The 14,542-nt window shown below is 36.7% G+C and overlaps 1 protein-coding gene and 2 long non-coding RNA genes across 4 annotated transcripts in view; 2 read left to right on the plus strand and 1 right to left on the minus strand.

Moving 5' to 3' along the window:
* The window catches only part of LOC124152543, a 29,548-nt gene that overhangs the window by 3,427 nt on the left and 11,579 nt on the right, over positions 1 to 14,542 (plus strand). Inside the window, exon 2 of the mRNA XM_048394491.1 lies at positions 4,208 to 4,260. Within this exon, the coding sequence (XP_048250448.1) occupies positions 4,242 to 4,260 (19 nt within the window). The 5' untranslated portion in view covers positions 4,208 to 4,241. The remainder of the gene's footprint in view (positions 1 to 4,207; positions 4,261 to 14,542) is intronic.
* Positions 5,959 to 11,439, minus strand: LOC125378644. Of its 2 annotated transcripts, none has more exons than XR_007220448.1 (3): positions 11,279 to 11,439; positions 10,943 to 11,024; positions 5,959 to 6,190 (listed from the first exon to the last, which is right to left on the minus strand). It is a non-coding gene; the product is annotated as an uncharacterized LOC125378644 (long non-coding RNA). The 2 variants fall into 2 exon arrangements; XR_007220449.1 differs by lacking the exon at positions 5,959 to 6,190 and adding an exon at positions 7,472 to 7,507.
* LOC125378643 lies at positions 11,517 to 13,626 on the plus strand. Its single transcript, XR_007220447.1, has 3 exons — positions 11,517 to 11,871; positions 12,342 to 12,400; positions 13,535 to 13,626. It is a non-coding gene; the product is annotated as an uncharacterized LOC125378643 (long non-coding RNA).

Raw genomic sequence — 14,542 nt, forward strand, 5'->3', positions numbered from 1 at the left:
TAGAAAGACCATCATCAATTACTATTTTAAAATCGGTCCATTGAATGCAAAATTCAAAGATAAATGTGGTGAAAATGTCTATCAGTAATCAGTAAATATCATTCAATAAACAGTTTCTGTGAAAATATATTGGAGAGTAAATTTTGGACAATTTCGAAAATACGCTACTTTGTGACGACATTTTAAACCCAAACGAGCATGGGAACCCATCTTTTATTTAATTTTTCAAATTGCCATTCCTCGAAAATACGCTAAGAAAACTTGTGCTTAACTTTTGCTGTCAAAATTTCCATAAATTGCTATAGAATGCAATTGTTCAACAGACAATATCTAATCACTCATTATCCAAAATTTGTCTTTCAATATTATAGATAGCCTACGTGTTGTTTTTAAAACGAAACAAAATACAATTTCTTTTTTCCAGAAAAAGATTAAATATACTCTTTATAAGAATATACTATAGATATAATATCTTCGATTTTCGACAATCTTAGGATATCTTAGGGCTACGATAGTTTCGAAAATAGGCTACGATAGTCTACGATTTCCTTACGATAACTTTACGATAATTTAAGGGCCAGAATAGCAGTGCAATTTATATGATTGGATCATTGAATATCAGGGATGACGCCAGGTTTTGCCCCACGTCAAGATAATCCCAACGGTGGTTTATTATTCTGTCGTGATATTCAACAAAAGAAATTCAAAAGTATACACGCTGGTCAAATTTACAGTTTATAACGAAACACTTTCAAGAGAATAACAAACTGCAAGAAGCGATATTAACTCCATCAACAATCATTTGTCATTATTTTGCCTTGTCAATGTTGAACTAAACAGTTTGTATACAGGCTAAACACTTACGATAAAGGGAGATAACAATAGTTCCGTCAAAGTGTTATGTTCACTGCAATGAAAATATCACTTTGCTCAACTTGAGAAAAAGCAGTCGTTCACACAGAATTATATAAATTTCAACAATTTCTTTCTCGACATACATTTGAGATTTGAAACAATTCGATATTGATAAATTTGAAAAACATATTTAAGCCTCAAAGCAGTATCGCTATTGACGTTGCTGACCATGCAAAAAAGCACAAATAACAGAAAGTTTTAGCCGTAGCCCATTGACTAATGACCGATCTTATTGACTAAGCGTGTAACTAGACCTTACCGTACCTGTTCAGTTAAATTGAATAAAAGTATTAAAAAATGATTGATTACTGCATGTTATAATACAGGAATTGCTTTGTAGTGAAATCCTTTGTTGTGGACATTACACGATATCATAGAGATATAATATATACACAAACACGAATCAACTGAGCAAATTTTGTGACTTTGGCAAGTCAGTAAAATAAGGACTTAACGGATTTAAATACCCAAAACGTGATGCCTGGTGACCATGAACGGTCACATCCTTCTTATCACAGTATTATTACCACAACAGTTATTACTGATGATGACATGTTATAATTCATTCTCTCTCATGACATATAAGAATGCTTAATTCTGATTGGTTAAAAAGAGGTAATACGGTAGTTTGATACCAGATGGTTTGGCGACGGTATGATGTTCTAGGCCTTAACCCCGACTGCTTCGATGATGAGTTGACAAGCCTTAACGAAGACAGATATTTTGCCATCAAACGATAATGTTTATGAAACTGATAGGGACATGTTCGATGTCCAACAAACTCGGAACAGGCAATTTCCTTATTGAAACAAGCGACAATAAAAGTAAAATAAAGCATCATTGAAAAGTGTTATTTATTCTTTATTTACAACTTTATTCCCAATTGGTACCAGATTGTTCACGATAGTTTTGGCCATATTTGAATAACTGTTGAAGGTTGTTATTGTCAACAATAGAGAAGTCACCAATCGTGGCAGCCACAGGTCGTGGAATTTACATAAGCTGAAAAATCCATGTTCTGCAACAAATTGATAGCTTAATCATGCTCGTTTTTGAAAAAGGTCTCTTGAAATTCGAAACAACAGTGAGTGAGTTGGATTTAACGCCGCTTTCAACAGTATTTCAGTTATATCGCGGCGTGTCAACTTAATGTGTAGGGAAAGCCCGAAGTGATGCAGGTCTCAGACGTTTGCCCCGTCGGTGAACCTCACGAGCACGGGTATGGTGCTGACAAACCGAGAAACATAATCAGGGAAAGGCGGGATTCGAACCCACAATCATAGGTTTCTGGCGTGCCAAAGGGACGCAACTCTGCTTAGCGAATCGCGGCGCCTTAGACGACTGGGCCACCCGTGCCCCCTCGAAATAACAGCATGTGTCATTTTCTATATGATTATTTTGTACTTTACCATGTCATACGTAACAAAATGTGAACTGTAAGAAAGAACAATGGCTTGTTGTCGGCCATATTAACTATTTCTGACCAGTGACGAGTAATGCATGACGTCATACATCGCCACAGCTCAAAAATCAAAGCCACGTGATCAAGGCTCAAGATTAGAATGGCACTTACAGTTCTGTTACAGTGTGACGTAAATGATTCCATGAATATAGTTGATCATATGAGTGAGTGAGTGAGGGAGCGAGTTAATATTTAAAGTCACATGCGCAATATTTCAGCCATATTGTGACTAAATCAAGTTATATATTAATACATATAGACATTGAAATCTGTCGACAAGGGACAGTAAAAGTACTAGACTATCACAGATGTATCATATGAGTGAATAATGTTTAACACTTAAATAATATTGACACAGTTATCATTTCTAGAAGGGGATCTAGAACTGATCAGACCATTGGTGGCTTACGCCAGTGACAGTGAGAAACATGGCTCAGACATTAAGCGTGTTTGTATAAATCATTATAAAATTACCATTTTTTAAGCGTGGTTTAGAATGTGTCTACATCATGTGATAACGTAAAACTGTTTGCAGTGCCAGTTATATTTAACATGTGGACTCCTCTGAAATGTAAAGAATAATAGGCATCACTTTCTCCTTGTTTTAAACATTCTGTGAACGTATTAACTTTCTCCAGAGGTTAGCCATGATAGTCACGCATCAAAGTATGGGAATGGAAACTCGACTTTCTTTCGCTCAACCTATTGTTAGAATTTGACTGAACTATATTGTAGTTTTGTTTTTAAATGTATGAGAGGGAATGTTTTCTGACGCCTGTCTATGTGAAGGCAGCCTGTAAATAATCAAGACCTGATCAGATATACCAGACATTGTTATAATGAGCAACACCCAACACCGCCAGGTATGATGACAAACAATGAAGCAAGCCTTACAAGAATAGTCCTACAAGTACCTTTAACTATTCTAACCCTACAGGTGTATAGAGGTCATTCATCACAGCCCGAATGTGCGGTGTTCTGTATTCCATACCCATAACTTGTAACTTGAGGTAAAGTAGTGTGTCTATACAAATCTTGTTGAATGTCAAAATCAAGTTAAAAACCAAATGCCACTTTTGCATATTGTATTTAGGTACCTTCCTATCTCCCAATAACCTCTTTGGGTGTTTTACCTTTTCCTAGTTAGACCTAGTATGATGTTTTACTCTTTGCTAGTAAGACCTGGTGAGTTGAGTAGCATATAGAATTTGGACATTATGTTTCAAACGTCCGATGTTCTGAAATCGATGACAAGAAATTAAACGTTTTCATTATGGATGACTGGAATCGAACCTGCAATCTCACATCTCACCAGGGTAGGTGATGAGAGGTTGTTCAATATTAGATGTCATGACTTAGTTTTGTCTATACTACACGTATTTCTTTCTCTCGCACTCTTTGATCACATTCCTTTTATACCGCGACACACTGTATTGTTTCACTATAAGATATCGCGTTTATTCTTATATTTTTGTTATATATTTTCATTTAGATATTTTATGAGAACCTAGGCAATCGGGTTTTGGCAATTGCCGATACCCTTTTGCCTCGGTCTTACTTCCTTGACTGTTACGTCGGAGTCTTGCTTTTTCCTTCACATAAACGTACAGTAAACTTCGGTTATAGCGAACTCAAAGGGACCACTAATTTTAGTTCGTAATAACCGTAGTTCGTTATAAGCATATATACAGCATATATACAACAAATGGCCGGGACTAAAAAATAAGTTCGTTATATTGGTCAGTCCGTTATAAGCGTGTTCGTTATAAACTTAAACTGTAAATCCACCCACTAAAATATATGCATTTGACGTTTTGTTCACTATTTCAGGACCTGATACGGCGAAACAACACAATGCACAACGATGAACGGTGCTGCGTATGGTGAGTCTGATAATATAAAATTGTTTGATAATTAAAGTGACAAACAAAGAAAACTTCTCATATGTTCTTTTGGCATTCCTATTTGCCACTTGGTAACACGCACCAACACATATATATTGTTATAAGTTGGTTGTCCAAATGGCCTACAGGTAGCACCTGTCGTGAGTTGACTGCAGCCTTATGTCCATGCGGCCTACCGGTAGCAGTTGTAGTGAGCTGTCTGCAACCTTGTATCTAATTTGCTTACCATTATCTGTTGTCATGAGTTGACTGCAACCTTGTGTTCATATGGCCTTCCAGTAACAGTTGTCATGAGTTGACTGCAACCTTGTGTCCATGTTGCCTACCAATAGCAGTTGTCGTGAGTTGACTGCAACCTTGTATCTGTATTGCTTGCCAGAAGCAGTTGTCATGAGTTGATTGCAACCTTGTGTCCATGCTGCCTACCAATAGCAGTTGTCGTGAGTTGACTGCAGCCTGGTGTCCATGTGGTCTTCCGGCAGCAGTTTTCGTAAGTTGACTGTAGCCTGGTGTCCATGTGGCCTTCCGGAAGCAGTTGTCTTGAATTGACTGCAGCCTGGTGTCGATGTGGCCTTCCGGAAGCAGTTGACTGTAGCCTGGTGTCCATGTGGCCTTCCGGAAGCAGTTGTCTTGAATTGACTGCACAGCAAAAAAAAGTGTAGGTTTCCGTCTTCCGGAAACCTTCCGGAAACCTTCCGGATACCTACCCATTTTGGATCCGGCCCGGATACCTTCCGGAAACCTTCCGGAAACCTTCCAAAAAAAATGTCAAAATTATGTGAAATTATGTGAAACACATAAAAAAATTAACTTGAAAATACCAAGCAATTTGAAGGTTGTTGAAGGCATCTGGAAGGTTTCCGGAAGGTTTCCGGAAGGTATCCGGATGCAAATTTTCTTCATGACTTGCTTCTGGTAAATAATGTTAGCCTGTGCATTACAGATACCTGTTGTAATATTCTGTGTTATTTTAGTTGTAAATATCCTCCTCAAACTGAGATATGTGGGCATGCATTGTTCACAAGTTGTTTTGCGACATGGGTCCAATGTGTGAAGCTAATTGCTGGTGTCCCCCACCATGATATTTTTGCAATATTGCTAAAAGTGGCAAAACAGCATTCTCACTCAGAAAAAAATGGAAAGTCATTGACTATGTGCTTTGGCATTTGGCCCTGGTGAGATAAACAGATTAGTTTGGAACGGTATCAGTACTTATATCGGGACAGTGTAGTATCATGGGAATATAAAACAGAATACAATTGTCCCAAATTGGTGCATAAGACTAATGGCATCCATAGAAAGCGCCTAAAAGTACAGAAAAAATATCAATGTCATTTGTCTACTAAGGTGGAACTACAACTGTTGTTAAAAGTGAGCTGTATTTATAGTAGGAAAACATTCAGGGCATAAGTACATTTTATATTTGTTCAGCACCTATGTTATGGCTGATCAGTATTATATTTCTTTATGCTAATGAAGCAAAACAAATCATGTTTTTGGAAAAAAATCTTATTTATTGATTATATGGCATTTCATTGGTACATATCACAAATTGAAATTTGATCAAGCAAGAAGAGGAACTAGCATAAAGTAACCAGTGCCATTTTCTAAATAAACAAATTAGTCAAATCTCAGAAGAATTTTATTGAAGAAGAATATCTAGAAGAATAACAAACTGGACATAGTCACAGTGCTTTGGCATAAATTCATTCAGACTTCATTAGTGTCATAATAAAACCACCTACAGTAACACTGGTGTGGCATTATTCATTCAGAATCATCACTTTCTGAGGTGAATCTGTTGATTGTTATCAGGAGTACTGTTCATCATCCGGCGAGTCCCTTGTCTGAATTGTGTGAGCAAGATCTTCCAAAATGTAGCTGGTGTCAGATTGTGAAATCCAGGTACCTGAAACATTTCATAACATCTTTAGAAACTTGTTAGTCAAAAGTTATGAAACACACACATATTTACAAATGTTTAAAGTTGTTTTCTCGAACAGTGAGGTATTGACAATTTATCTTGCAACTGATATTTAACCAATCTTTGAACATGTAAATAAGCCATTGCAAACAGAAAAGTGTTCAGAAAATACAAAAATGTATCCGGTCTTCTAAAACAATACCACAAGGTTCACCTGAATTTTGCTTGAATGTTTGCATTACATCAAAATGTAAGGAAGGGTAAACAAGACTATGCAAAACTAAGTTACATAGGTTCTTATACATAAATACATAAATGCAACTATTCATAATTATCAAAACACATGTCATGTAAGTGATCTCAAAATACAACATAATGAGCGAGTGAGTTGGTATAGTTTCATGCAGCTTGTTAGCAATATTCCAGCTATGGGCTTCACACATTGTACCCATGTGGTGAATTGAACCCGGGTTTCAGAGACTGTTTCACCCACTAGGCTACCCTTGCACACCAAATACAAAAGAAAGTATATTAGGAATTCAGACAATAGATATTCTCACCAAATTCATTAATTCATTAATGGAAGCTATATTGAAATTCAAATTTTGACAAATTAGGATGAGACTGTAGAAGCATTTATCTAAGTTATTATGGATATTTAATATCTACCGTTAATTGGTAGTCCATCATAGACAGTGATAAGAAATTCAACTGGAAAGTACAACCTGAACCATCAACTAAAAACTATGTATATTACATTAAAGGGTCCGGTCATGTATTACCGGTATGCTCTCATTCATTTTTTTACACAACCCTCCCTGAATGAAAATGCAAAGCACTTTATATTTTATTGTCCATTTTGTCAAAAGCCTCCCCTAGAGACTCTCACATTTTGGGGTGACCCTCCCTGTTTGTTCTGATCTGAATTCAAATATTCATGACTCATTATCATATTTTATAATTTATCCTATCTTTTTTGAAAATTATCTAAATGAAGATTAACAATAACATGCAAATCTGCCAAAATATTGGCCTGGCAAAGTTTAAATTAATCATAATTACTGTTATACAGTTTTGGATCCATCATCTGTTTCTAAATACAGTGAAACCCAACTTTGACTTGTGTGGCATTGTTGTATCATCTACCCAATGTTCTTTATGCATTGATATGCATCTGCACAGAGTGGTCAAAGTCTGTGTCTGACACATAGTGTGCTGCAAGGGAGATATCAGTTTGTGTCTAGCCAAACTGTCTGATAATCTCAAGGGCTGCCTTGGTAGCATCAAGGGATGTAGCTAATCCTAAATAAACATAAAACAAGTGACATCATCTCTTCTACAGAACACATGATCAAAGCCTGCCCCACCTTTGATGTTTATTACCTTGCTACTCTAAAAACAGCTAATTAGCAAAATGAACTCAATGTCAACTCATTGTGGACTAGGGATTAACAGGGCAATTAGTGTCGGGTGGGTATTAGTACTTGCAATTGTCTGTTAATTACTTAATTGAGTAGTGATGGCTTAGTCAGTTGTGCCTTTACAACCACGCTGACTGCTATTCAACTTATCGAGTCAGTTTACTATGTAACATGCTTCTTGGGCCAAGGAAATGTATCTTGCTGGATAACAGTTTTTTCTAATTTATCAGAGATCAGAAATAATAATAATGACGTTTTTGATGTGCATTTCTTTGTTGTGTTTACTAGGATGATTAGTAGTGATGGTGTTTGAATTATTAGACACTATTTATTCCAAAAGAGGAATAGGGTTGGTGAAGAGGCAAAGCTTATTTGAACAACATATACATTGAATAAACAGAAACTGTACAAAAACAGATTAACTGTATCTACAGTTGAAACTATCATGATGCAAATTTTCACTGAATCAAAGTCATATCTTTTCAAGACTCAGATCAGGTTGTAGTGATTGAAGGTCACATAAAACTTGCTAATTTCAAATCACTCATCCCGCACTTATGATTTGGTTTGTTGTTTTATGCCGCACTCAAGCAATAGTCAAATATATATATATATGTAAATAATCGATGTCTGGACCAGACAGTCCAGTGATTGACATCATGAGCATCGACCCACACAATTGGGATCAATGACATGCATCAACCAAGTCACCGAGCCTGATCGCCACCTGATGGCGTTAGTCAACTCTTTAGACAAGCATTGTCGCCCATTAAGGAAAGTATTGGGTTACTTTATATTTTTGTGTCCCAATTACGCCATTATTAGAAATAAAATGTATTATACACATGAATATGATATAAAAATGGCAAATATGGTTGACAATATGAGCATTGATCTAAGCATTTGGAGCAGAACTACATGTATTTGTGTTTGTATGAGACGATGTGTGTTTAATTCCATATATTTTACTTCAAAGCATGTTATCACAATAAATTGAGTCGGGTATAGGATAAGTTGGAGTAGAGGCTAATTTCTAATGTAAACTTGTTTTAACATTTCACAATTATTGGTCTTTGCAAGTTATCAATCCAAGTTTAATTTCATTTATTTTACCAAGGTAAAAAAAAAATAAGGTATCATTTTCGTCAAGTAATAATCGCCGTTTTAGCTTTTGGCGAGTATTCCGCCAGTCAGTGCCGTTTTGCTAAGGTGTCGTTTCAGCTATAACCCGCTTATTGCACATTATAAGTTTAAAATCATTTCAACCACTGTAATAAGTAAAAAATGAAATAAAAGCATATAAACAATAAACAAGCACTTGTTATAAAATGTGCATCCGCAGGCAATATTTATAAGATAATCCTGCATGTAGCTGTGGCCATCACACTGAAGATGCACTTCACTTCTTTCTCATATGCCCAAATTACAATGATTTAAGACAGAATATGTACTATTATGTTAAGGGATATGATCTAAATTCAATTCTATTAGGTAATCCTGAAAGGACGTCAAAAATAAACTTAGAAATTCTTAAATCAGTACAAGACTACATTCAGCTATCCAATAGGTTTTGTGATTTTACATAGCATCTTAAATTTATAATACTATTCCTTGCCGTATATTGCAGTACACTATTACTACTAAAAATGCGACCTGACAGCGCCGACAACATAGTTTCTATAATAAGAACATATATATAATTGTATTCCTTGACTGCACTTTTGTCATATCATATTGTATTCTAATTCTGGAGCGGTATTCAAATAGGTTTTTGCTTGTTTACCCATCCAGTTCACAAGTTGTGAAATAAATATGTTTAAAACAATATTTAGTAAACAAATAATTAAAACTTATGCAACAAAATAGCGTGTGGAGACGATAGACCACTGAAAAGAGCATATATATGCACATCCAATGACCCCTGACATCACAAGGCATTGTTTTGCCAGTGTGTCAGGCAACAGAATACTACGAATTACACCACAGGGTACTGTGACCTGTTTGAAAAGTTAGGTACTGTATTCTAAAGGTAGGTCCAAAATTCCAGACAATCCAGTGATTGATATTGTGAACATCAATCCACACTGTTAGATGGTTATTGTCAGATGCCATGAACCAGGTCACCGAGCCTGATCACCTGATCTATTAGGTTATCTCTTATGGGTGAGGCTAAAACAGCACCTCGGCAAAATGTCACTGATTTCTCGGACGAAAACAGCACCTTGTTTTGGCAAAAAGGGCTACTAATTGTTGTCTGTTATCTGGAGAGACATGTTGATTCCTGGCCGAAAGATATATAAATGAAATTTCTATAAAATTACTATTTATTTCCTACTTACTAAAATAAATATGACATATATAGTATACCTGTTGTCCAGTTTCTTGACATTTTCGCCAGACTCAGTTTCAGCTTGACATTGAGCTAATCTGAGTAAAGCTACTTAAAACTTCAAAGCATGTGATCTTTCAATGATAAGTTTAGTTGCACCTCCCAATCAGAATCATGAGTAAATTTGAGCAGAGGCTAATTTCTAATGTAAACTATTTTTAGGTGATTAACATCTAACAATTATTTGTGTTTACAAGTTTAATTGCATTTATTTTACTTCAAAGAAATCAAAGCATATTATATTTTCACAATAAGTTTAGTTGCATCTCCAAATCAGAGTCGGCGAGTAGATGCTAGTTTTTAATGTAAACCTTTTTGATCATTAGCAAGGATTAACATAAGTTAGGTAGATTGCTTATCCTACAAAAAATAAATCACACATTTACTAACATAATTATATAAAACAGAATAAGTGGCTTACAGAAGATAAATAACTTTAATACGTGATCAATATTATTAACATATTCCTTACCTGAATCAGAGACCATATAACAGTCTATGTATTATGGCCTCTGTCTGAATTTCTCAGTTATTTGTGTTTACAAGTGACCATGCAAGTTTAATTTCATGTATTCGGGCATATTCAGACCCAAGGTAAAAAAAATAACAAGGTGCTGTTTCCACCAGGCAATAGTAGGCAAGGTGCTATTTCCCTTTATAGTATAACCCTCTCTTACAACTAGCATAGGTTGATGGGGACCAATTCCAACCCGGAATCCCCACATGAGTGGGTATGGTTTTACGCTGTTTTTAGCAATACCACAGCAAGGGACACCTGACATAGACTTCACACATTGTACCCATGACAAGAATCGAACCTTTGTCTTCAGCACTTCAACCACTAGGCTACCCCACCGCCAAAATTCCCAAAATGATAAAGTTGTCATCACGGTATTCTTCAACAAGTTCAAGTGAAAATATCCATACCTTTCAAATGTCTTATCTTCCACTTCACAATGTTCACTGTTGCAAAACTCCTGTCATTTAATTTGTTCTTGATTCTTCACACCTGCAAAAGTAAGTTTAGTCGGTACGGTATGAACTAAAAAAATGAGACACTTTAGAGTATCTAGATAAAGGAATATAAGTAAGCAAACATATTTCTACATCATATACATTAGCAAGGATTAACATAAGTTAGGTAGATTGCTTATCCTACAAAAAATAAATCACACATTAACTAACATATATAAAACAGAATAAGTGGCTTACAGAAGATAAATAACTTTAATACGTGATCAATATTATTAACATATTCCTTACCTGAATCAGAGACCATATAACAGTCTATGTATTATGGTCTCTGTCTGAATATGTCACGTCTTCAGCTCCCTGCAATCGAGGTTGTGAAACATTTCTGCTGTAGGAATATTACATCCGCTGGGATATCCCTTGTCACACTGCCTGGCATGGTAGGCAAGCGCATATTCCAAACACCACATAGATATACTTCCTAATACACACTGTCGAAATCCCCGCGGCTCCCAATATGGCCTGCATGAACTGTAATCGGCCAACCTCGTCTCTTTCCGTAACTGCTGCAGAAATGACCGCTCGTCATTCGTGACCAACTCGTGTTATTCCGGGACAAGCAAGTCTACCCATAATTCCCTGTATGACCGAGGGCGCCATTTTGGAACACAAATGTAAACAAACACTTAAACCTCGTGTAATCGATGTACACCGTGATGCTTGATTGCGATATGCTTACCTCGTGTATGAATACATTGTTCTCAATCACCTCTAACACGGAAATCCCGGTCGAAATCCACCTGAGCCATCCACAACGAGGACGTCAAGTATTTCGAAAACTCGATTGGCAGCCGAAGGAAGGAAGAGCAGCTTGCAGATGCCAGGTACGTAGCAGGGCTTCGAGACATAATGTTCCATGATTTCTATACAGAGATCTTATGGAATGGATTGATTTAGATATTTTCCTGATCTCCTTGTTACTACTGTAAACGTCGAGGACCTTTTAGTTTTGTTGTTTTCGGAAACCCTTTGTTATTATTATGATCAAGTGTTTGTTGTGACATGGTATTTCTATTTGGGCTTGCATAAGAGCTACAGGTGCAGGACTTTTAAGGGTCGTGTCCTTATTCTCATAACGCTGGGATTTGATGATGAGGGTTAGTTACCAAGGGTATAAATCTGGCAAAGTGCATGTCAAACAAAATGTGGCATTCAATTCCAATCATGTGTTGCCACCTGAACCGCCTGAAAGTGTGATATGGATCACAATGAATAATGACAGCTTATCAATCTTTAACAAATTCACACTGAAACATTGAAAGGATAAAGACAAGTTAGTTGTTTTCTGTTTCAGCATGTTCAGGGTTTGTGGGGAGGTTCACAGACATCCTCAGGGAGGATACCAAGTATTGAGTGAGTATTTTTGTTTGTGATAAATACAAACTACATGTATTCATCATGGTATATTTCAATGCAATGTGAAACATCACACTCACAATAGTCCAGCTCTGTGATGGCAGCTTGTAAATAATTGAACATGGACCAGGCAATCTGATTGTTATTATCAGCAAAGATCCATGCCCTCAGAGTATGATGACAACCTAGTCTGACCACCCAACTCATTAGTTGATTAGTGTTTGCAGCGATAGGAACTAACACTTTCAGTCCACTAGTCCTAAAATGATAGCATATAGCAAAACCTTTAAAATGTCAAAATGACTAGTGCCAATTTCTAACCCGCGTGTTTGGATGTTGTGTTTGTGTGTGTATGTATGAGTGTATTTAGGTTGGTTTGTTGTTTAATGCCGCACTCAGCAATATTCCAGCTATATGACGGCGGTCTGTAAATAATCGAGTCTGGACCAGACAACCCAGTGATTGATATCATGAGCATCGAGTCACGGAATTGAGATCAATGACATGCATCAACCAAGTCAGTGAGCCTGACCACCCGATCCCGTTAGTCGCCTTTTACGACAAGCATAATGGCCTTTTACGGCAAGCATGGGTTGCTGAAGACCTATTCTACCCCGGAATCTTCACGGGTCGAGTGTATTTAACTTAAATCATGAATCTTATGCTTGTTTCTCCATGCTTTTACAATGTAACCCAAATTTTCTCGGGAATAATAAAGTATTCTCTTATTTATATCATTTCTGAACAAAGTGTCATATCAAGGTTAGATCTCTGTCAAAACAGTGCCATGGAAAAGCCAAACAAATAGCCTAGAAATAAAAGTAAATACTGCATTGCATTAATCTGCATTTCAAGAAAATTTGGCAATAATTCATGGAATGATATTCACCTCGAACAAGTTATTTCCTATGTAATGTATGTGTTGAATGACCCTGACTTTGTTGTCAAAATATTGTTTTGACATTTGTTAAATATGGGGATAAATGTCATCTCTGAATGTTTGACATGAATTATTATGATTAGGGTAGTTCTAAGTCGGAATCACAACCGGGGTCTTTTCATTTGAATCAAATGTACAACATGTACAGTTTGGACATTTTTCTGTGATGTGAATGCTACTTATGTTTGTAGAATGTCCGGATGAATAAAAGAGACAGTCATCTGTGCAGCATCAATGCAAAGAAAGACCATAGAAGAGCAACAGTGACTGGAAAATATTTTGAAATTATTCTTCATTATGTCTTCAGTTTGTTCCTTATCGCTGTGGGCACGGATGTCCTATTATCTAAGGCACTACAATTTTCTGTGCAGAGTTGCATCTCTTGGGCTTAGCAGAAACCTATAGTCATGGGTTCAAATCCTGGTTCTCCCCGATTATGTTGCTAGGTTTGTCAGCATTATGCACATGCTCGTGGGATTCATCAAAGACCTGCATCACTTAGGGCTTTCTTCCCACATCAAGCTAACATGCGGTGATATATCTGGAATACTGTTCAAAGCAGCGTTAAAGCCAACTCATTTATTTAACACTGCATCCAGCAATAGTTTGGCTATATGACAAGGATTGTAAATATATATTTTTCCATGTTGATGAGTTGAAACAATCACTAAATGACATCTCATAAAAAGATTCCCAGCATTCCAAGCCTAATTAATAGATAAGGTAGTGATTGAGTAGGCTCATTGATCGCATGTAATCATACCACAGTGATGTGGGATATTGTCCATAATAGTTATCATCGGTTTGTCTGGACCGAGGTCATAACATTAGTCACTGGTTTGTCTGGTTGAGATTTGAGATGTGATTATCTTAAATGTTTAGCATATAACAAGACTCACATATGACAACTTAAGTGATTTTGCTGCCTTCTATCTGTAAGTACATGTGGCAACAATTCTTTTTGATTGCTAAAATCTTTTTACATAATGCTGCAGAAACTGCTTGAGATCCCTGGATGAGTACTCCAGGTTGACAGTCTGGAAGGACGAGACAAGGGAGTCCTAAACAGAGGCTGCACCCCTTCAGATATCAGAGGTGATTTGCAGACAGCGATGACGAGGGTCCTGTTATTTCAATGGAGGCCGACCGAGAAGTTGTATGCCAAATGGTACTGGGACACACAAAGGCTGGTCTGGCTA

The sequence above is a fragment of the Haliotis rufescens genome, unplaced genomic scaffold (assembly GCF_023055435.1).
Source record: "Haliotis rufescens isolate VD_foot unplaced genomic scaffold, xgHalRufe1.0.p SCAF_13, whole genome shotgun sequence".
In the NCBI taxonomy this organism is placed as follows: Eukaryota; Metazoa; Mollusca; class Gastropoda; order Lepetellida; family Haliotidae; genus Haliotis; species Haliotis rufescens.